The sequence below is a fragment of the Lepidochelys olivacea genome (assembly GCF_965140295.1).
Source record: "Lepidochelys olivacea isolate rLepOli2 genome assembly, chromosome: 15".
Classification (NCBI taxonomy): Eukaryota; Metazoa; Chordata; order Testudines; family Cheloniidae; genus Lepidochelys; species Lepidochelys olivacea.
In genome coordinates this window covers 28,594,580-28,619,491 of record NC_140425.1, presented here as the reverse complement: position 1 = coordinate 28,619,491, position 24,912 = coordinate 28,594,580, and the positions used below count along the sequence as shown (strand labels likewise).

The 24,912-nt window shown below is 42.3% G+C and overlaps 1 protein-coding gene across 1 annotated transcript in view; it reads right to left on the bottom strand.

Moving 5' to 3' along the window:
- Positions 1-265: 265 nt before the first annotated feature.
- The window catches only part of MLXIP (MLX interacting protein), a gene marked incomplete at its 5' end in the record, with an annotated part of 77,608 nt that continues 52,961 nt past the window's right edge, over positions 266-24,912 (bottom strand). Inside the window, 10 exons of the mRNA XM_084649241.1 lie at positions 266-7,137; positions 8,069-8,198; positions 10,846-10,969; positions 12,043-12,170; positions 13,411-13,512; positions 17,976-18,100; positions 18,901-19,081; positions 19,930-20,051; positions 22,838-23,501; positions 24,346-24,437. Coding sequence (XP_084505367.1) covers positions 7,016-7,137; positions 8,069-8,198; positions 10,846-10,969; positions 12,043-12,170; positions 13,411-13,512; positions 17,976-18,100; positions 18,901-19,081; positions 19,930-20,051; positions 22,838-23,501; positions 24,346-24,437 — 1,790 coding nt within the window. The 3' untranslated portion in view covers positions 266-7,015. The remainder of the gene's footprint in view (positions 7,138-8,068; positions 8,199-10,845; positions 10,970-12,042; positions 12,171-13,410; positions 13,513-17,975; positions 18,101-18,900; positions 19,082-19,929; positions 20,052-22,837; positions 23,502-24,345; positions 24,438-24,912) is intronic.

The window sequence follows — 24,912 nt, the reverse complement described above, 5'->3', positions numbered from 1 at the left end:
TCAAGCCTCAAAAAAAAAAAAGGGGGGGGGGATTTGGGAGAGCTGAGCACAAGGCACTCAGAACATGATCACATCTGCGCAGCTATGGTGAGGGGCATTTCACGTGGACAGAACTTCTTTTGTAGGTGGAGCCGCTCTCCTTCTCTTCTCTCCTCTCCCCCCTCCCCACCCCATGAGCTATATAAAGGCAGTACAAAATTTAAAAGTGAACACACTAAGAGCAGAGTTTTCTTCCAAAAAATAACATTTATTGTTTTGGTTGTAAATATAAAATTGCATTGCACATTTAACAGAGCTGCATGACAAATGCTGCATATCAGTAGCGCAGCAGATGTTGTGTCCTACAATAGAACAGAAAACCTTATACAACAAGGCCAAAGCAAGAGCACATCTGAAGCCCGTGTTCTTCCGAGTGTTTATGTAACAAAAAAATCAAATCCATTCATTTAAAAAAATACCTGTAGCAAATTTTTATGGCAGCACAGGAAGCACTTTGTCCAATGTATCATTAAAGAGGAGGAGGAGGAGGAGGATTGCTTCGGGCGCTCACTTTGTCTTAACATTTTATTCATGCGTATGAGCTGTGCTTTAAGTTCAGAATAAAAACAATTCCAACAGCCATGAGACCATTATATTAAAATGCCTCGGTATGTTGCTTTGTAACCATACCGGGTTTTACATATCTGTCCAAAACCTACCTGTGTGCTTGCAGTCTTGCAATGCAAAACAGCATGACACCTGTTTAATAAAGAAGAAAAATGGAGAGCCGGTGCCCCAATCAAAGTCAATGGGAACAGGGCTGAGGGAGGAAGGGGCCTTGCTGCAGAAAACTGTTATGAAACACATGCACCCACATAGTAGACAAAAATTACTGGAGGCAAGCAATGGGCAGGCCAAATCCTGCAGTCATTATCCCACCAAATATCTTACTCAAGTCAGAAGAAGTTAAGGGCACTCGGCAACTTGCCGATTGGGCCCCTAAGACTACGTGATTTAGTGGCAACAGTACTTTGATCATTTTACTTTATCTTGGTGTATAATCAAAAGTAGAAGCAGGCACTGGAAATAAAGTGTAGATAACACCAGACAAGTTATTCAGAACTGTCCTGATACTGAATAGTCAATTCCCCGCCCCCCCCAAGTAGCTTTCAACTGGCACCAGCAGGTCAATAATTAACCATCCCAAGAATAGGCAGAAAAGATGGAACTGCTTCCCAGTAATCTGAACTACAAAAGCTTCATGCTGCTGACTGTTTCTGCTATTACCCAGAAATGCCACTGTCACTAAATATTATAACTGCTCTCAAACCGCTGCCTGATCTCACAGAGGCTTTTGGTTTTAAAACCAAACACATGTACTGGAATGTCAAACTCTGGGGCTGCAAACTAAATGGATTCACTCAAGCTGGCAAGACGCTGCTTAGCAGTGTGACCTCGCTGGTCTTTGCCTTTTCAAGCACTTACAGATGCACAGAGATCTAGCAGAAAGCTGGTGCCTGGAGACTCTGGGGTATTACTGGACTTTTTTGTGCACATTTCCCACAATCAAGTAATTTTCACAGTCCCAGATTCTAAGGGTCATATCATCCCCTGGTCAGAAGGGCACACAGAGGGCCCAGGAAGCTCCACGATATTCAGGATTTTCAACAGATCATCCTGTTGGGAGGAGGGGATGGCTGAACTGAGACGCACCAAACCTGTAGTACCCTAATAAGGCCTGGTCTGCACTTACAAATTAGATCAACCTTGGTATGTTGCTCAGGGCTGTGAAGAATTTTGCGCCCTGTGTGACATAGTTAGGTTGACCTAACTCCCAGTACAGACATAGGTAGGTTGATGGGAGAATTCTTCCATCGACTTAGCTACGGGCTCTCAGAAAGGTGGATTAGCCACAGTGACTGGAAAACCCCCTTCCCTCAATGTAGGAAACGTCTACATGAGTGCTCGCAGTGCAGACATTGCCTCAGCTCTGTGAGAAAATCTCCAGGAGCTTGGGGCACTCACAGAGCGCAGGAATAGTCTCATGCAGACTCAGCACATCTACGCTTGTCCATACAGCTCCCTTCCAGCAGCTGATACAGAGAGTCTCCCTGCAGGGGGTATTTCTCTAGGGGACGGGAAAGCCATCGCAGAGCCTGCCAATAGACCCAGTATTATCTCCCACAAAGAAATCCCAACAGTTCTGTGAGGGGATCGTGCTGCCAAGAGTATCTCTTGTCCCCATCCCTGCGGTGCTCTTGCTCCCTCAACCTCAGCTAGTTTCTGTTTTTTTCTGCCCATGACTGTGCTGTTGGCAGGAAGCATAAGGCCCTAAGAGAACTACAGTAGCTGATGTGTTGGGTTACAGAGATGTACAGAGTTTAAGGGCGGAAGGGACCATTATATCATCTATTACAGTGGTTCTCAAACTTTGAAAATCCAAGGACCCCCAAATCACCTGCTCAGTCCCAAGCCCTGCCTGCACTCACCCCTGACCCTCCTCTTCCCTGCCTCTTTCTGCCCCCTCCCTGTGCAGCCTGTCCCACTCTTCCCCCTCCCTCCCAGTGCCTCCTGCACACTGGGGAACAGTTCCCTGATGTGCAGGAGGTGCTGGGAGGAGTTGATCAGCAGGGCCCGTGGACCCCAGTTTGAGAAATGCTGATCTAGTACATCACAGGCCATTATTTCACCCTGATACCCCTGTATTGAGCCCAATGATTTGGGTCTGAGTAAAGCATAACTTGTGTTTGGCTTTTAGGGAAGCTAAAAATGAATCTGAGCACTACAGATTCTTTGGGAATCAATCTACAACATGAAGCCACTGAAGGCGAGGTAGACCGTCGGTGTCACCTGAAATTCTCTGTAAACTGCAACAGATAGTGGGGACTGGTTGAGAGCCTGCATCTGTTTGTTGCCACACACAACTGAATTGGAACTCGTTAAACTGAGGCAGAGTGTGACTGCTCTGGGCAGAAATCATCTTTTTGAAAGATGTGTTATTTAAGCCCCTTAGCTGGTGAGCAGAAATAGAATACAAAGTTCAAGCTTATAGCAGAGATTTACACCGCAATTCATATAAATTGGGTCAATCTTTTTTCATAACAGTATTTTGCAATCTAAAGAAAAGCTCTGTAGAAATACTAACTGCTTTACAAAAGATGAAGTATCATCTCCATTTTACAGAGGAAGAAACTGAGGCAGATGTAAGTGACTAGGCCCACAGCAAAACAGCGGCAGAGCCAGGGATTAAACCAAGGTCTGTAAACTCCCAGTCCAGTTTTCAGTGCCCCCAATAAGCACTGTCACGATAAAACCTGTAGTCTGAAATAAACAAACGAGAGTTCAGATTTACAGAAATTAGGTGGCAAAGGGTTCTCAGAATTATAAACCTCCACTAAGGGACAAGATCTTATTGTTCAAGTCTCCATGCGTCATGGGTATTTGTTCAACTCAAAAAATGTAGGAAAGCAGATGATTTCTGGTAAATGCCAGACAGAATGAAAAGTCTGTATTCTTTTTTCTTCTCCCTTGTACACTTTTCCCCTTCCTCACTGCCAAAGTCAGCAATTTTTAATAAAAAAAAAAAAAAAAACGATAAAGTGCTGCCGATCTTTGCACAGCAAGCAGAACAGTTTTGTGTCCGTTTCCCCTGCAACTAACGATACACACCCTATCTGTCCCATTTTAATCTATTCAGCTATGCAGTGAGACTCGATGGTTTTTAGCAAACTTCTAGATAAAGAAAGTGGTAACCTGATAACTTTAAGCAGCTCAGTCACAATATCCTTTCATGTTCCTTTAGGCTACCAATGCAGTCAATGCGAGTCCTTCTATTGATTTCAATGGGAGTTGGGACTGAACTCTTTAGGGTCTGATCCAAAGCTCCTGGAAGTCAGCAGAAAGACTTCCACTGACTTCAATGAGCTTTCTAACAGGCTCTTAGTACATCTTGCGTATTGAGGGAAAGATTGATTATGATCACACCTCACATTGTCTTCAGTGCAATTACTCCCAATTTACACTGGGATGAGGTAAGAACTAGGCACAATATCTACCATGCAGACTGGAGACAACTTCACCTGATACATATTTTAACATGCAAATATATATATATCAATAAGGTAGGTGTGTAAATGAGGAAGTTGGGGGGGAACCCAGCTAATCACTGTGTCAGATTTTGTTAGAAGTTCAAGATCATTGATAAAATGAAGGCTGAATATAGGCATCGATAGAAAAGATCTTACATTTATATAGCACCATTTATTCAGATGGATACCAAACAATATTGCTTATTTTACTAATAGATTGTACTGCATATCTAGGCCTGAGTATATATGTAGAAAAGCCACTTCACCGCTTACCAACCACCTCTGTGTACTATTTCAATAAAGTCTAGGCCTACATTTTCAAAGGGCCTTCAACTACTATCCCTACAGCTGTGACTGAAGTTTTTCTACAGCTGCAAAAATCTCAGAGATGTGTGTGTGAAGTTTAGGTATATAAATGCATAGCAAAATGTCTCTTGATGTGCATGCACAAATGCCATTTCCACCATAACTGATGTTCGGCATATGCAAAAACTCAGCTGTGAAAAGTTGAGAATGCAAAAACTCAGGACAGGGAAATCCTGCAGTTTGTTTCACAGGTAACTTTTGAAAGCCTGACCCTCCAAATGGAAAGTTATATGGCAGAGAAAGTGAAGAGTTGCTTCCTAATGTAAAATCCCTGAAAATATTTTAGAATGTGTAATATCAAATTATTTTCAGTCTGCTCTCTAACTAAACACTGTCAGCATACTAGACCTGCCCATCTCAATGCAGCTTGCTTGTGAAACTGGAAGGAAAGGTACCAAGGGAAGATATCAGGTGGCTTTACCTGGATTGTTAACATGGTTCCTAATAACTTCTCTCTAGAAAATAGTGGAATTGTCAGGGTTATTAATAAGTTGTGCTGAGTTTAATGATTTATTTTTCTGCCATGAAAACTGACCTGAGAGTTTGGTAAACTTCTGGGATCTCAAATTTTGAACGAGATACAAAATACAGTCAATGGCCTGAAGGCTCAATTCTTTTGCAGATGAAGTTAATTCATGCAGTGGAACAAAAAACCAAACAAAAACGCTCAGACGTGTAATCACATTATTGGAGTTACCCGTCACTGTGAAAGCAGACACTGCTAGGCATTTCTCTAGCTGTGCACAGTACAGCTCTCCGCTTAGGTGGTTATATGCTAGTAGCTAAGCAACAAATCACTTAGTTTTTCACAGTGCATTGGAAAGCAGGAGCTCAGATACCAGAGTGATGAGTGCCGCATCAGAACCTCAACAGAAGACTTAAGCTTTACATCGTGCCTCTACTTTCAGGTCAAGGGGGTTGGCTATCAAGGATCATGTTTTTAGTAGATTTCATTACAGCGATGCAGCAGAGCAACTTGTTACCCACAAGCCAAACCCTGTCCCCAGCACACAGGCTGAGAGCAACACTGGTGGGCAAGGTGCTGTGCAAAGGCACTGGCAAGGAACAAACCCCAAAGCTGGGAAGGCTTGAAGCGTAAATTTTCTGCTCCAGCTTTGCTCCAACCAAAGAGAGTCAGTTTTGCAGACTCTCCATGACATGAGCTATGGAGAAGGCACTGCAAGAGAAGGCCTACAAATCATGGGTCAAGAGTCTCCAGGTTTATGCCCATACTCCTCCTAATTCGCCAATATCACATACATACACCCTGCCCCACTTAGATTAATCCTAATGTGGACAGGAACAATCTGCATGAGGTACTGTTGGCCAGAAGTTGCTAGCACTATGGTGACGAACACATTGCTAGTGAACAGTGAAGCTCAGACCCATCTATATTTATGTCAGTCGCTTACTGTGCCAGTCACAGTGAATAAAATCACATTTCAGATATCAAACAAGAGGTGTTCTAAGTTTTATGTTGGATGCAAGCCTCCTCTTAAAGATTGACAACCGTGACCTAAATCTTTCAAGAGTTTAGGACTTAGGGCAGGGATACTGAAGCAGGGGAAACAGGCAAAGAAGATACAGGAGCGAGGGATAGCTTATGAGTACATATGGATTGATCTAATTTCTGTGACAACATAAATGCCAACTTCCTAGTATTACAAACTCAGTTTCTGTCTCTAAAGCATTACAGCATCATCTGTGCACATGTGTTATGATGGAGAGTTCAACTCTGCAGCATGTAAGAAAAAATAGTTTACAGTTTAAGCCTGTATGGAAATTCATGTCTATATTTACAAGTAAAAAATTCACACAAATTAAAGAAATTGTTTTCTTGTACTTGCCAAACTGTCCTGCTATGCACTTGTACTGCCTAAATCAGGAAAAAAAAAGTTCTACGAAAACATCTGCTACTTTATTTGCTAGGAAATAAAGCATACCCACCAAATGATCACATACAAATAATATACTGAACTAAAATAAAGATACATACACAACCTGAGATTTTAATTCTAGTATTTTACCATGATTTTGTATCTTTGATTAACTTTTTTCTCCTTTGGTTATTAATATGTTGATCATTCTTTTTATCAACTTTTTTACTGTTCAAGTAACACAACAAAGAAATTGAACTGCAGGTAATAAAATGAAAAAGCACAGTACCTTTCATGAAATCAGATGTGCATTTCCCTTTAACAAATTGTTCCTAGGTGTAGTGAATTTACACCTTGTTTAGTACTTAAAGTCATTTTATGCAAAGATGTTCACTGTGTATTTATTCATGCTTCATTGATGGAGATTTTTTTTATTGCTGAATGCAGGACCCAAGCCTACTTATGTATCTGAGGTTGGCATTCTCACTTAACTGAACCTAACAGGTACTGAAGAGGAAGCCAAGCATTAGACAATGTTGCATTGTATCTCTACATGTTCAAAAGCCAGAGGCAAAATGCCCTGAACAATGTCCTACATGATAGAGAGAATCCTTTCTAAAGTGCACGAACTGTAAGGAGACTCATAAGTCTGTGAGGCTGGGACGTTCTTCACGTCTTGTATAGGTAACTCATCATTTGTGGTTGTTAGGTTTCCCCAGCTGTTTTGTTGATCTTACAAACTGCCTCAGTGGCTTGCTCTGGCAGGCGTGATGGATCTGACAGAATCGAGGTGGTTATACTGAGATGCCGAAGGGTGTTCAGCACCACTGGAATAAAGGGCCAGAAAAGAATCAAGGAGAACAATTAGTCTGATTGCAAACAGATTCACGTAGTACACAGTGAAGTTACAGCAGGGATAAATGATCTATTATAGATTCATAGATACTAAGGTCAGAAGGGACTATTATGATCATCAAGTCCGACCTCCTGCACAACGCAGGTCACAGAATCTCACCCACCCACTTCTGCAAAAAACCTCTCACTTATGTCTGAGCTATTGAAGTCCTCAAATCGTGGTTTAAAGACTTCAAGGAGCAGAGAATCCTCCAGCAAGTACAGATACACGGATATTCGTGCAGTACACACGGAGCCTCAACAATGCAACGTCAAAGACATTGAAGCGCAATGACTTTGCTGGAAGGACAATGTTTATAAAGTGGAGATCTAGTATTTTGACTGCACTTTTCAACAAAATCCCAACTTGTTCCAATATAGACTGTATATTTTGCAGTATTAACCACAGATATGAACTTGCTGCTTCATAATGGAGGAGGATTGAGAAACTGGCATCAGCTTCAATCACCCCCAAACTTCACAGGCATTTGAAAGCTAAGCACAAATTCAAACATCTTCTATCTTCATAACAAGACAAACCACTCTCCTGACCCCTATGCCATCTCAAGAGCGTTTGAAATCTGGATTAAAATGTTGTGGCTTGAATCTATATTTAATTTCTGGTCTCTACAAACAAAAGTTAAATTATTTTCTCTCCTTGGTGCTAACAAGAAATGCTCAAAGTGAATTTCACTGGCAGCAACAACAGTTCTTAATTTTCCATTGCAACAATGCAAGAGGGTTGAAAAAATCCACATCTTATATCATGCCTTCCTTCCCTTTCCCATGCTGAATTTCCAAGAGGAAACTGTATGGTAACAACTATTATAGTATTAAATTACCACTGGTTAGAACTCTACTTACTTGGCCTCAGAACAGGGAGCGAACAATGCTGATCCAGCCAAGCCATTGCGGTCTGGTTCAGATCCTCTAAACTAGTCGTAGACACCATTCCATTGAAGGACTCAAACAGTGGCTTAATGATAATACTAAACTGCAAATCATTGAGGGTTAAGGGGAAAAAAAGAGGAGCACAGAGCATCTTAATAAAAAAACAACAACCATTAATAGTTCAATGTAAGTGGGAAACAGAAGGCATCTAAATGGACTTCAACCAGCAAAGGGACACTAACATTTAAAGAAACATTTCTCCCTGGGATATTAAAATAAAACAACAACATCTAATGTCAGTGCTCTTCACCTATGTCGTTTGTCTACTTTATGCTGTAGAATTTGGATTGCAAATAACAAAGGAACATTTAAAAGAAATCACGAAAAATGTTTCTAGTCCTAGTAGTTTGTGTCCCTCCTTTTTATTATACTATTATAAAAAGATGCAGCTAGCCCTAGACACAGCCTATGAAACCGTGGGACATTCCACTCTGGGGGACACCTCTTCTGATCAGAATCCTTTGGCAACCAGTGCTAACAGCAGCAAGCTATAGACATGCTTTAGGGATTCCTCCCATTAACTCCTCTAACCTGAAGGATGGGCACTGTGATGGCTACAACCCTACTAGAAAAGGAGGACTGGACAGGATTCTCACATTGTAATGAGCTAAAAGATATTGAGCAACATAGGATCATTCTCTCCTGCTCGCAGAAGGCTGCATCCTTTAAAGCACAATTTAGCCTCCGCTGGCCCCATGTAGCAGTGACTGGGAGCAGATATCAAATCAGGGTCTCCTATATCATAGCTGAAATGTTCACTACGCTTGACCTACAAAGCAATTTGTTATGATGATGTTTGAATAATTCTAGAACAAAAACAACCTGCCCCCAACTAAATCAAAACTTAAAATCAAACCAGCTCGTGAAATATGTACCCACGGAACTTATCCAGGGCTTTAAAGATAGTTCAGTTCTATGATCAATGGGCCTGACAATCTACCACTATCTTTAGATCTTCTGATAACAGTAAAAAAAAAAAAATTTCCAATTCCATCAAAGCGTGGAAGTATGGCATAAACAAGTCTCAACATTGTAATATGCTCCTGGGTACCCTCCAACACTAATGGCCAAGATCAATCTAATTATTGCCTGTTATGTTTAAAGGGACTGCCTGCGCTTACACCGCCTTGTAAAATGACTGGAAAAGTAATGTAACAGGCTATTCTTCAGCTGTCTCTCCCAGCCCAAGATCAGCTTACTCATCTCCCTCCTTTACGTAGCAGAAACTATTAAGGGATTTTCAGATTTATGTTATGAACCTCCTTCACTGCTTTACAGTCATTTTACCATGGTGAAAACAGTTTTCATTCGTCATCATGATGGCTGACTATGGGCACAGATAGCCTCCTAAGCTTTCACTGGACAGTATTCTGGAAAATGTCACCGTGTCCTGAGAATAAAACCCAATTGCTAAAAAGGAACTTGGAGGCATAACCAGCTGTGAGAGGTGGCTTGCTGAGAGTATTATTCACTCCCTTCAAGGTCCCTGCTGCAAACTGCCTAAAACAATAGCTCTGAGAAACGTAAACTGTCCAGTTCATCTCAGTGAGGCATTAACTCTGAAACCTCATGATGCCAATTTAGATCCCCACAACCATTTTACTGCTGAACATTTAGGAGAAATATCCAACTATCCCAAATTGCCTCCCATATCTTCCTGAGTGCAAAAAGTTCCAATTCCCTCCTACTGAGCTGCCAAAACTCCCAGCTTCCTCGCTGACAACTTTTATAATGCTCTTAAGCCTTTTTAAAACCAAATTCTGCAGGAGTTGAACATTTTGGAGGAGTATAAAATATAATAACCAATTAAGCAACACATGGGATATTGTCCTTAGTTGATCAATAATTTTCACAGTTAAATCAATTGCAAAGAACTATTTTTCTACTTTCTCTGAAGCTGCTCCAGTGTGAGGTACATACTAGAATGCTGCAAAATCCTTGGGCCTTTCCCACAGATGCTAGGTCAAACTTGCTGTGTAGAGCACAGGGGAGTCTTCCCCAAAAGCGTTGCACAATCTGACTAAGGGACAGAATCCTTTAAATACTGGTGAATAGAAACCAAAATAATATCTTAGCTTTCTCTTAAAGTGTCTGCAACTCAACGTAGCAGCCAGTGCAGGAGAACCAGAAAGAGAAACTGACCAGTCTGGTTCACTGTACAGTAGGAGTGCAGGGCAAAAAGAAAACCACATAAATGGTGAAAAGCACATGTGATTTTATTAAAATTAAATTTTAATAATCTCAGTAGTTATCAGTAAGGAATTGATTATTTAAATATCACCTATCTTAACAGTGGCCTTTTCTAAAAAATGAACAGACGAGCTATAACCTCAGGGACAGTATTCACTAAACTTTAACAGGTTTTAAACCATAATAACGAATAGTAATAATACTTTGCACTCCTACAGCACCTTCCTTCCAAACCTCTTGAAAAGCTTTACATACATTAATGGATTTATACCTCAATACCCTGTGAAGCAGGGAAATATTATTCGCATTTTACAGATGAGAAAATGGAGGAACAAAGTTACTTAAGTGACTGGCTAAAAGGCACAGCATCAGTTATTGGCAGAGCTGAGATTAGAATCTAGTGTTCCTAACTCTCAGTCCTATTCTCTAGTCACAAGCCTATAGGGATTTAGTGCTTTTTTGATACAAATTCAATGTACAGTAGCACAGTAAAAGGATACAATCCAGAACTTCCAGTTCTGGAGGGTCCTGTTTCTCATGTACTCATCAAACATACTCCGCATGTGATCAAATCTCTGTCGTGTTATGGGAACCCCGGTAGCAGGGAGCTGCTGTTGACAAGAACTGAAGAAAAAGGCCAGAGCTCAAAATCTCTCTGCAAAAAGGAGATATTTCTCTTGCAAACCAAACACTAATACAGGACAAGCACTAAACATCAGTACCATAGGACTGATGCTGCCTATTAGGAGGTAATCCACTAAAATGAAGAGGACAAACCTCATTCATTAATGTGTATTGTATAACACTGTTTTCCTATCAGTTTTGTCCATATCCATTTAGCAAAGCGAATTTTCAAGCTGCTAAGCTTTTATTATTACAAATAATAGTGCTAAAAGCAAAGTAAAACATCTAACAATGTAATTTTGAGGGCCCACTTAGAAAGGAATAAAAACTCTAAAACTAGCAGTCAGATAAGAAAAACACTAATATTTTCTTCAAATTCCCATGATTTTAGGACACAGCCCAAATTAAAGGATTAATTTAAAATCAAGTAAATGGAGTTTATCAACTCCTACAAATATAATTTATTGCTTTCCTCAAAACCCTAATTACATAACAGAACACTTAACAAGTCTGTAGATGAAAAGCACTACAGACCACAAAATGCTTTAAAATTGGGTAATGATAGCTACCTTCCACTGTATAGCTGGGGAAACTGAGGCACAGAACTATTAAAGTGACTTTCCCAAGGTCACACGGGAAGTCAGTCGCAGAGCCAGGAAGATATCCCTGCACACTGACTCAATCCTGTGCTCTATTCACTGGACATTATTTCTTCCAATAATGAAAGATTACATATAAAAGGACATAAGGGACATGATTTCTGATCAACCGTACAATACAGCTTTGAACACAATGCTCCCTGACCACTTCTCAGAAGTGGGCCATTTTTGGTGCTACCACCATATGCACCAATACTCAGAGCCCACTGAAGGTCAACACAGAAGCCTACTGACGCTCATCCTATTGTGACTTTGCTTTTTCATTGGGATCCACGGATTTTTTTCTCCTCTTCAATGCCCCGCTGCCATTTACGCTAATATTTGGTGCAGACACCCAATGTTATTACCCAAAGAAATGCTCCCCATGCTCTGGTCATTATGGAAAAAAGGTAACAATACCCCCCAAAACCTCACATGATAGCAGTGTTTAGCTCCTCAATCTCCTCCCGAAGGCGCCTGGTTTCCTCTTGTGACTGCATTCTCTCCTGCTGTAGTTTAGCGATATATTCCACAGTCTTCTGGAGCGTGATTGCGTGGCTGATCTGTACCGAAGACAAACACAAAGTTGACTTTCTGGAGTTGATCTAAACAGCCTAAGAGTTTGACCCAAACCAAATATAGCACCTACAGAAGCATTTCTGCCCCTTTATCACATTCCTTATCCACCCTGGTAAGGCACTTTGGGATTGGCAAATGAAAAGTGCTACAGAAGAGCAATTAACCAGTTAGGTATTTATCCTGACTCTTATTAGCACTGGAAAAGTGAAAGATGCATGTGTGGCAACTTGCCTTCTCTTCCCCAGATTGGATTTTGACTACTTTCTCAATGGAAATGTTTAAACTGTTTGTTAACCACTTTCCCCCTTAACAAGTATTCATAATTATATATGGGGTGTGTGATGTCTTCTTTGATATGTTTCACATGTTACTAAAAGTTGTATGTTAAAGAGATAATTTAGAACATTTGATTCTAAAGGGTTTGGCGTTTTCTCATTATCATTAAACAGATGGGAGTGTGGTCTAGCGGTTATTAAAGGGGCCAAACAGCATTACTGACTTCTATTCTAGGATCTGCCTCTGTGTGCACCTTTGACAGGATAGCAATAAATAAGATCTACAATTATTATAATCCATTAAAATGGTTTCAATAAATAAAATAAGACGTTATATCGGTGAGCCCCCCTCACTTTGACTCAAATCAATCCATCCTGGGCTTTAAGCAGGTCACAATCTTTCTGTGCTACAGTTTACCTATCTGTTAAATTTGTACATGACCTGCCTCGTAGTGGTGTTGTGAAGATTAAGGAATGTTTGTAAAATACTCTTGAGATGGCAGAGGAAAGGAACCATATACACTAAGCTCAAAGCATTATCATGCTGTACCTATGATCAAGTATCTGTTACTGGAGCTCCAGGAGCAAAGAGGACTGCACTGCCCAGTTTCCTTTCTTTCCCCCTTGGGTCCTAAAGCTGAAGCTCATGGTCAAACAAGACTCCCTGTAATTTTGAGAATGGTACCAGTGGTAAACTTATGAGAACAAGAGCTGGCACGTACTCTGCTACCTGACCAGTAACAATAGATTTTCTTCTACCCATCCTGGGAATCCTCACCTAAACTCTTATGTCACAGATGCGTCAAGTAACTTCACTTTGATGTGTACTTCACATTCTCCAGTGAAACAAGTGATGTTCAGGTTTATTAACAACCCTTTTCAGAATGAGTGATGGTTTCTGTAACTTCTTTTGCATGTTAAAAATGCACAGCACTCATGGACAACTTACTGACTTAGAGTTAGCTGATACCAGGCTGTTCAGGGTGCTAAAACCAATCTTGATATTAAATCTTCTCTTTTGTTCTGCTGAAATATGCTTCATCCTTCGATTCTACATAAACAAATAAAATTAACTCATCAATCTATGCTGGTTTCTCCACCACTGCCCTATGGTCATTTTTGCTATTAAAATCTATACAATTTTATCTTTTGCTGAATTAAAAGTTACCATGGTATCCACAGCGTTCCTAATAATGCGGCAAAATATCATAGTGATATTAATTACTTGCACATGGCAATTTAAACACTTTCAGAAGTGCCCACTGTACTAAATGCAAACCAAAACTGGTTTAATAGGGTTTTCTTCTTAGTTTTATGCACACTTCTATTAGTTTTAAGTTTCATGAGGTTTAAAAATACCCCCTAAAATTCTGACAGTGTCTCTTTACATCCTTAGACCTTTAAAATTACCTGCAAATTATGGACCTGACCCACCATTCCTAGTGCAGCAAAAACTCCCACTGAAGTCGGTGGACTTTATGAGTGTGAAAGGAACCTAAACTGGGCCCTAACATTTGGTATACAACCTTTGGCACATACGGATGCTTTAAATCATTGTTTGGCTTATGTGCTACCATACATTTCTAAAGCTATCAAACATCTTTTTCCACCAGAACCCTGAAAAAGGGCTAATCAGATTTAGCCCTTTTATAGTGTTTTACAGAAGATGGGTAACTGTCATTAGCCTCCTTTTACAGAGGGGAAAAATGAGGAAGAACAAGTTTGTGTGATGTAGGCGTCCACTCAACGAGTTGGTGGCAGATTCTGGAACAGAACCTAGATTTCCTGACTCGCAATCCAATGCCCTACCCACTGATATGCTGCTGTACTGTAATCTAAGCAGTTTTTCTCAGCAAGACCATCACCTTAAGTTTCGAGAACAACGACATTCCAAAAAGAGTAAAGAATGGAACGCTAAAGGTGGGCAAACATCAAAGCGCCTGTAACAATCACTGATCCTTTGCCTGCTTACCAACATATTGGGACTTAAAACATTTAAAATACAAAGCATTCAGAGTCACCAATATTTATGTCAAAATGGCTAAAAAATTTGATTCACTGTAGGTTTGTTTTCCCAAGGACACCACATTATCTCGTGACTGCCTACTTCTAAACAAAGAAACGGAGTTGATAGCCTTCTTGGGTCTGTTGTGGTTTTCATTGTGTTTCTTGTATAATCAAGGAAAAATTCTACGAAGGCCAACTAGTGTGAGTGATACAGCCAAGGCCTCTAGCAGTCTGATTTAACAACTGGCATTTCTATAGTGGCTCTCACTCCAAAGTAAATCCACACTACAACTTGGAATGGAGCTTGTAAGGTTATTTATATGGATGGCTCAAAACATGTGTTCTTACACCACATGCCTAGGACTCTCTTAGTAACCATAGCAGCTCAGTGTTTTGCCATTCCAGGGCTAGACTGGCAAGTGGCTCTCTTCTGCAACTGGGTCAGTGCATTCTTTTTGCTCTGCAGACAGGAACCCCTATCCACGTGCAACTGGTATGGCCAGTTCTCCATCCTTCAGCTGTGTGTGTGGAAGGACATCCTTGAGGGTATAAGCAGCTCCTGCCATTCCAGGTGCATGCCCTCCAGAAATTCTATCCCTTGTTGATGTGTTAAATAGCATGGTAGATACAGATGCACAAAATGGGAGTGACGGCAGAAAAGCAGCCGGCGCAGAAACTGAACTGTGTAACTGTAACTGGTTAAGGTGACCGTGACACTGTTTACAAACTCAAGGTTAGAAACCGTAGTGTGGACACAGCCTTACAGCGAACTTGGTTATAATGATACTCCTTGTGCAGGTGAGGGCTTTCAATGGGCTTTTCACTGCAACAGATTTCACTGTGCTAATCATCTTGGAATGCAGTAGTTATCCTACCGGCTAGGTGTTGGCTGCTGTATTTTAAGGAGAGCAGAGGAGGATGAGGAGAAGAGAAGATGCCACTGTCCCCTGGATGGATTGATGAAGGGTGAGAAAAGTTCCTAACTCCAACTCATGCTACAGCTGTTGCAAGGAGAGAAGGGGAGACAGGCCAGCCAGGAAATATCTGCCCTTTAGTAGGGGCAAGGAGAGGTCTTTGTAGAGGATTTTTTTTTTTAAACCAGGCTGGCCCCATCCTGTTAGAGTGAAACTCCATCCACAGTGACTTTTCTGTGTGGAAGAACACCCTCATAGAATCATAGAATATCAGGGTTGGAAGGGACCCCAGAAGGTCATCTCGTCCAACCCCCTGCTCGAAGCAGGACCAATTCCCAGTTAAATCATCCCAGCCAGGGCTTTGTCAAGCCTGACCTTAAAAACCTCTAAGGAAGGAGATTCTACCACCTCCCTAGGTAACGCATTCCAGTGTTTCACCACCCTCTTAGTGAAAAAGTTTTTCCTAATATCCAATCTAAACCTCCCCCACTGCAACTTGAGACCATTACTCCTCGTTCTGTCATCTGCTACCATTGAGAACAGTCTAGAGCCATCCTCTTTGGAACCCCCTTTCAGGTAGTTGAAAGCAGCTATCAAATCCCCCCTCATTCTTCTCTTCTGCAGGCTAAACAATCCCAGCTCCCTCAGCCTCTCCTCATAAGTCATGTGTTCCAGTCCCCTAATCATTTTTGTTGCCCTTCGCTGGACTCTCTCCAATTTATCCACATCCTTCTTGTGGTGTGGGGCCCAAAACTGGACACAGTACTCCAGATGAGGCCTCACCAACGTCGAATAGAGGGGAACGATCACGTCCCTTGATCTGCTCGCTATGCCCCTACTTATACAGCCCAAAATGCCATTGGCCTTCTTGGCAACAAGGGCACACTGCTGACTCATATCCAGCTTCTCGTCCACTGTCACCCCTAGGTCCTTTTCCGCAGAACTGCTGCCTAGCCATTCGGTCCCTAGTCTGTAGCTGTGCATTGGGTTCTTCCGTCCTAAGTGCAGGACCCTGCACTTATCCTTATTGAACCTCATCAGATTTCTTTTGGCCCAATCCTCCAATTTGTCTAGGTCCTTCTGTATCCTATCCCTCCCCTCCAGCGTATCTACCACTCCTCCCAGTTTAGTATCATCCGCAAATTTGCTGAGAGTGCAATCCACACCATCCTCCAGATCATTTATGAAGATATTGAACAAAACTGGCCCCAGGACCGACCCTTGGGGCACTCCACTTGATACCGGCTGCCAACTAGACATGGAGCCATTGATCACTACCCGTTGAGCCCGACAATCTAGCCAGCTTTCTACCCACCTTATAGTGCATTCATCCAGCCCATACTTCCTTAACTTGCTGACAAGAATACTGTGGGAGACCGTGTCAAAAGCTTTGCTAAAGTCAAGAAACAATACATCCACTGCTTTCCCTTCATCCACAGAACCAGTAATCTCATCATAAAAGGCGATTAGATTAGTCAGGCATGACCTTCCCTTGGTGAATCCATGCTGGCTGTTCCTGATCACTTTCCTCTCATGCAAGTGCTTCAGGATTGATTCTTTGAGGACCTGCTCCATGATTTTTCCAGGGACTGAGGTGAGGCTGACTGGCCTGTAGTTCCCTGGATCCTCCTTCTTCCCTTTTTTAAAGATTCCACTATATATAGATAATTTATACAGTAGGGAACACTTCCCCAAGTGACATGCAGCCACCCCCTCGGAGGAAAATGTCAGCTCTTTAATAGCACACAGCAAGAGTACCACTTTCTGCTTAGGAAGAGTGGTGAAGACACCATGTCAAAATGAATCTTTGAGGGGAATGTCAGAGAGTCTTAATCTAAAATTATCCCAATATGAATTCACCCAGGTCATTAAGGCTAACACCCCAACAGTGGCATATGTATCACTGTGTTTGTAAAAGGAGAGGAGATTTGACAGACAGGAAGTCAGCTGGAGTTCTGTTTCCGCTAAATTGACCTGTTGTTTAATTATCATTAAACTTCATTGAGCTCCAGAGTATTCAGTCTTGCACTTTCTTCAGGTTTTGGAAAAGGACCAAACAGGGCAATCGCCAGGGGCTATCAGAAAGTACCAGACACCGCCAGGCGAAATCATCCCAACAAACAGCACTGAAGATCAAGAGCCCCCAAAACTGAGCAGCTGGAAGAGCTCCCAACAGAACAGCAATAATCTGGATGAAAAACCACATGCACAGACAAACTAAAATGGCTTAGAAGTCTAAGGCTAAAACCAGCTGAATACAGATCTACCAGTTAAAACCTAGATCTGTCGTAAGGGTTATATGAACTACAGTATCAAATACTGTCATGGCTGATAATGAGAAACAGAAATACAGCCTCCTTGGGCAGGTTGGATGACAAATCACTGCTGAGCAGGGCAAGATCAGTTCCATTACCAAAGCCTGAAGCCATAATGAAATGTTTAAAATGAAATACAGCAACACAAATGTAATGCAAGCTCAGCCACAACCACACATGCAACCTCATTTATCAAGTGACTTACAGTCTAAATTAGGAAATCAATAAGCTACAAAGACAAATAAGGAAGAAAAAACTCAAAAGGAGGGAACATGTACCTTAAATGCAGCCATCTGAGGGTTAGCTGTGGATTTTCCTGAGCAATTATTCTGTGGAGACTGAGGACTGGGGCTTTGTTCAGACGGGCAGGGAGAGGCCTGTCCTGAATTCTGACAATCTCGGCCTTCAAAAAGAAAATGTCAGATCATTAAAACAAATAGCTCTCTCTAACAAACTGAACTGTCAAGCAGCAATTTCTACCCAGATCATTTAATCTAGCCACTGACTGCACTTCTAGAGCATCCAGTGCTGTAATATCTAGGTTCTAGTAGGATGATCAGATGGCTAGGAAATCCAAATATTTCACAAGCAATGGCTAAATGCCTTGTGGCGACATGTTCTCTCCACTTCAGGCAAATGTGTGTTAGGGTGTCTGGGACCTAAACTGACTATCCTACCTTGACCTACTTGCACGGTGACCTTCCAGGTTCCTAAAGCAGGAAGCAAAATATTTAAATAATTTCTTACTATCCCATGAAAATGGACACATACCTCAGAAGTAGAGCACAAGGGAAGAGGCCAGGGACACGTACTGTTGCAGGGAACCCTTGGCAAGGTGTGAGGCTAAACTGTGCTTAGACATCCTCTAATGAAAGCTGCTGTAGAAGTGGTGCAAAGTACTAGAATTATATTTATTATATTAAATGGCAAACTTGTATAGCATTTTATGGAGTACTGAAATGCAACCACTTCTGGAGTGGACTACTGCAGCTTACCAGTGCACAGACACTAATCAAAAGCTTAGGGCAAGAACTGAAGACTATTATAGACAACTGAAAGTGTAGGAAATGGGGCTCACAAGCTATTTCTACAAAGAATTCCCCAGGATATGTAATAACCACAGCTGGCCAAGATCTGTTTTACATCCCCCTTAAAGGTGGATGCATATGGGGGAGAGTCAGAGAGTTTAGGTCTCTAACTTACTAGGTGTAGGTGAGGGAACTTGTGAACAGGTACTGTGGGAAGGGATTTGCTCTCCTTTCACATCTTGGACTGCACTAGGAGAGAAGCGATGCGAGACTGTGGACTGGACTTGCTGGTTATTCGGAGCTTGCTGTGCTTGACCAACCAGAATGTTATTATGGAATTCCATCACCCCGGGAGCCTAGAAACAGCACAGGAACATTATAGAAAGAAATACACAAAGGATTCTATTATCTTGTCTTTCAATGGGAATGTATAATGTTAAATTAGTACATAACTATCTGGTGACAGGAACCCCCCAAACTAGTGCTATATTATGGACAATCAAGCACAAAAGTCAGACTTCTGGCAAGAGTCACACATTTTTTCATAATTCAATGCACTATTAGAGTATGTTAGCAGCAGTGAAAAAGCAATTTCCTCTTATTATACCAGAGTACACTTAAATTCTCTCTCCCATGCACTCAAACATATTGGACAAACACACTGGCATACTCAAGACAAACTTCTCAACTGACAACTGGAAAATCAAGCTGGATTCTTTCTGGCTCTTTCATCATCATCACTTATGGGCCTATCATAGAGGTGGACTGGTGAGGTTCTGTGGCATGCAATGTGCAGGAAGTCAGACTATATGATGATGATGGTCCATTCTCGACTGAAAGTCTATGAGTCAAAAAACCCTCTGCAACTGGTGCCTGTTATGAATTCTGTTGATGTGTAAGCCACAGAAGAAACCAGTTCACTCTCCTGAAGCTGTGCAGATTATATAGTGCTAAGAGCCACACAATGTAGATTTCAGAGTAACAGCCGTGTTAGTCTGTATTCGCAAAAAGAAAAGGAGTACTTGTGGCACCTTAGAGACTAACCAATTTATAAATCAAACATTAACAGATAACTCTGAGTACGCCAACAGATCTGTTGAGTAATGAGGGGGCATCTATACCTAGTCACTTTTTGAGGCATGAACACTTTAACGCTCTAACAACATGCAAACTCCAATCCAAATATCTTTTTTCTTTTCCTTACTCTGGCAATTCCAGCTGGTGCAATTACAACACTAGGTGGAGACATGGCTGGAGTCAAAATCCCCTCTCTTTTTAAAGGTGCTGGGGTTACGATCACAGCTCTGGACTGTCCCTGAAAGGCAGCTGAAGAATACAATTGAAGTTAGAATAGTTATTGACACAAAAGATCTGGAGAATGTTATATAGGGAACAAACTAGTGTTGATTGGGAGGATGGACTAAATGGGACCGAACAGGTATCTTATGTACAACTTTGCCAAATCATATTTATTCTACGTTCTCTCAAAGATCAAGCTGCAACACAAACTGCCACTGCTAGGTGGCTCCAGGATACAAAAAGGGCTTATAACAGCTTCAGATACCACACAGTATACAGATCTCTGAGTTGTCTATGGATCAAGTGTTTTATAACTGATGTAAGTGCACCTTGAGGCTGTGACAGGTGTACTTTGCAACCTAATTTAGAGACACAGTTGATGTTGAGCCCATGAACAATGAAGCCATTCATTGTCCAACCAGAGGTGCAAATCCCATGGGTAACAAAGGGGCACATCTTAGCCCCAGCATACGAAGGCAGATACATGCTCTTGCTGAGAAAGGACCTAGAACACATTTCACTAGGTCAGTAGTGCATTTCTTGGCTGTTGAAGGCACATGGACTCTTGCTTTTTAATTCATTAGGTGCACATAGGAATGGCTTAGAAACACACCTTGTAGTGTCTTAATGCTATTAATCATGGATCAAGCTATTTCAAGTGACATGTCTTTGGGCTAGGATCTGGGATGCAGCAGACTTGAGGATGTTAATTGGGGTTTCTGGTGAGCTGCCACAGCATCATGCCCATGGCAGGCAGACACACAAACTCTCTTGCTTTTCAGTAATTTCCATTTCACAATAATCCTTCAGGCTGTGTGTTTCTGGGGGATTGGCTATAGCAGTGGTTCTCAACAAGGGATCTGGGGCCCGCTAGGGGGCCACAAGCAGGTTTCAGGGGTTCTGTCAAGCAGGACCAGCATTAGACTCGCTGAGGTCCAGGGCAGAAAGCCGAAGTCCCCTGCATGGGGCTGAAGCCGAAGGGTGAGCAACGTAGCTTTGCGGGAGCCCCTGTGGCATGGGCCCCTGGGCAACTGCCCTGCTTGCTACCCACTAACATGTGCCCTGGCTTTGATATGTAGAAAATCAGTTGTCATGGTACAGGTGGGGTCTTATTAGCATGTTGGGTGGCGGGGGTGGCTCAGAAAGGAAAAGGTTGAGAACCTCTGTGCTAAGCGTATTTTGGATGAATGAAGTCACTTGGGTCCTCAGCCAGGTGATTTTAGCACATCCCTGAAGGCAGTGTATAATAATCCCAAGAAGTGAACATGCTGCCTGTTCTGTGTTATCATGGAGACTGTGTAGCCCCTTGGCAGCTGTTCCTTATGAGAAGTTCAGAGCGCTTTCGTTTTCCTCACGCTTGCTGCTCTCAGACATCTACAGCAGATGGTGGGTTGGACAGCACTGAAAGCTCAAATGTCGTAGACACCCACAGTCAGATTCTAAGTGGATTTTAATCTCTCTGTTACATCTTCATGACCATGAACCAACAATATTTCTCCATATCATTTGCATTCAGAGCAAATGGGCCAACGTAGGGACATTTTAGAAACTGCCTCTGAAAAAAGCTCAAATCCTGAGGGGTCTCTGGCTTCTGCTGTCTTTAGAGTGTTAACATGGTCCTGAAAACAGACACTGCTTGACTGAATCTCTAGGAGCCCCAAGCTAGGCAGATTGAGGCCAAGGCACACAAATCCTAAAACTTTATTTCTTAGGGTCCCGTGTCACTGAAATGTCTTCCTCCTCACTACGCCAGGCCTGCTCATAAGCATTAACATTCATGGGGTAGGTCTACACTTACAGTGGTTTGTAGACTAGAGACACATTACGCCCAGTTAGCTCAGGTATAACTGGGCATAATGTGTCTGTAGTCTGATACGGGACCCTAAGAAATAAAGTTTTAGGATTTGTGTCCCTGAAAAAGGTAGATGGTGAGGCACAGCTTAGGCAAGTATCGCAGAGTGCCTGAACCTGTGGGTATATATTCTACACGGCTCTCTGCACACCCAAGCAGCGCCTCTCACATCTACACTTCTATTTTTAGTGAAAGACTCTGGCAGCAGTGAAAGGTTCTGGCAAGGGGGAGACAGAGAGGAAAGGCTCCAGCAGCTCCCCACTGCCAGAGACTTTCACTGCCTCATGTAGCTACACACACTGCAGTGAGCAGGGACGCAGCCTGCTTTTCACCCTTTGTGCAGCAGCCAGTGTAGACAAGGTCACGAAAACAGAGGAACAGCCCCATTTGATCAGAGAGTTTGGTCAGTTTAGTCAGGTATATCCCTTTGAAAACAGCCAATACCTGAATTGACACTCTGCACCTGTCTAGCGCCATTCAGCTGAGGATCTCCAAAAGCTCTGAGCACCTCAGCATCAACTGAGGTAGGTAAAATAGCCTCATGTTACAGAAGGAGTCACTGAAGCAAAGAGGGGTGAAATGACTTTCTAAAGGCAACCACCAAGGACTCAGTGGCAGAGCCAGGAACAGAAGCCAAGACCTCCTGATTCCCAGTCCTATGCAAACTCCAATGGTCCATGCTGCCTCCCTTATAACCAGATTAAAATTCAGGGCTGTGGGAAAAGTCTGTTTTTTTTGTCGCCGTCCTGAATGTTTATTTGGAAAGCGGATTCTGAGAAGGCAGTGCTAGTAACAATAAATATCCTCCCCATCAAGATTTCTAGGTACTTCCAGTGACAACCAGTGTGCTGCAGATGAGCATATTTTTGTTAAAGTTATTTTGCACCTACAACAGTAACTGTGCCCCGCCCTCAGGTTACTCCCTCCCAGCAGAAGAAGGAGGAACACCCGTGACTCTCACCTGGGGCGATGAAGGCATTTTTTAATACTAAGGACACTGTTTCAGGCTTTGGAACAGGCACTATTTTTTGTGGCTGTTTGGGTCTTGTCCCAGCATTTGCCAGGGGAATGGCTTTCGGGAGTGCAAACGTCAGGTGGGGTTGCAGCTGAGGCCGGGGCTGCCCCTGCACGACAGCAGTCTGTAGAGTCAGGTTACAAGGCACGCCTCCCCCTGGCTGCTGTGTTGCCAGGATGAGGTTCTGGCTCTGGCTGAAGGTGGTAGCAGAGGCGTTGTGGGTCTGGGTGGCAGAAGCCGTGTGGGTAACAATGGAAGATTTGCAGAGGCCAGACTTTTGGGTTTCTGGAGCAGTAAAAGCAGGCGGCTGAGAATTCAAGCCGGCATTCAGAGGCACCGTGGGCAAAGCGGCTTGCTGTGGTGGGACAGTGGGCTGCAGCAGCGACACTGGAGCTGGGAACACCGGAAGAAATGGCTGCTGGGCACTTAGAGATGAACTGGAATTGAAGTCTGATGGCTGGATGAAAGAGCCCCCACTCCGAATGTTGGAACATTGGTTAGCACCAACATCAGGAATGACAGGAGCAGGTACTGAGGAGGCAATCAATCCTTCACTGAGGCTCACCGTTGGGAGTGGGCTGGGTAAAGAACCTGAGGGCAGGACAGAAGACTGGCAGGAGGGGAAAAAAAAAAAAAGTACAGATTAATGCTTGACATTGGAGATGGGCCAGCACCAGAAGCTTTTATCTGACCTTTCTTTACACTCAATTGTGAAAGGGGAGAACGAGGCTTATATCTGAATCACCCCTGGTTATGCTAAGCCAAAGCCTTCCACATCAAGAACTAAACTGGTACAACTACCTCTAGTTTTGCCCATTTCTCCTTGGCTCAGGTAAGGAAGGTAAAGATAAAGGAGGTAAAGATCTTCCAGGGGGTTGAGATCCACAGCTCTTCAGAGGAAGGAAATCACCAATATGCTTGTTTTACAGATAAGAAAACTGAGGTACACAGAGGTTAAGTGACTGGACCCAGGCCCCACAGCTAGTCAATGACACAGCTGGAAACAAAACCCAGCAGTTAAGTCTCCCAGTTCGCAGGTCTACCTGCTAGTCCACACTCCCTCCCGGTACATAGGATTCTTTATAGCAAGGCCAACTACATTCAGAGACAGCATTATTTCACTCGAAGGACAAAACACTTTCTCTACAAAAACTAGTATTTTAAAGTACAAAGAAAATTCTGTTCTGAACTGGACACTGTGGAGGACAAAGGTATTTAAGTCACAACAGTGCAAGTATAGTACATGTACCAGTTATTTTTACTTCTAGGTTATCGTAATAATTTCTTTTATTGGTAAATCAGAGGAAAATATACTGTATTAACCAAGTATTGTAAGTGTTTATTCAATTCTATTTACATGAGCTTGTCTGATACTGCATATTAGTACGTGAAGATCTGTATAGTACTTACAAATTTGAGCTCTGGCAAATTTTCACTACATAAAACCTGTTTACCTGGGAAGAATGGCTGCTGGTATCTGTCATAGCAGAACTGGCAGCAGGGAGAGAAGTGAAAAAGTTGCCAGAGCGACTGGATGAGAACAGATCTGAAAGAATGTGAAAACAAATATTAAATGTTTTACTCCCTATATTATGGTAGCACTATATTTACTCCCTATATTATGGTAGCACTAAGTAATGGGAGACTCACTGAGAATTAGCAAGTAAATAAATAATTAAAAAATAAGGAAATTGCGTCACCACAAAATGTACTCTGCTTATTTACAAACACAAAGATGTTTGCCCGTCTTATTGAGATTTATGAACTCTGGGAAATGGATTATTTTTCAGCTATGCTTGTAAAATGCCATGCAAATTTAGTGGATTTGAGTGAATTTCAGCCCTGCGCAGAGGACCAGCACAAAGCCCAGGCACCATTTGAGTCCCACTTAAACTCTATTTTCTATTTTAAACTCTATTCTAGAGTAAATAGTGAAAAAGTAATGGAGGTCTCAGTAACATGAGACTTTGCATTGGTTATTAAATTGTTACGAAGAAATGGGGAAACCACAGAGACTGTAT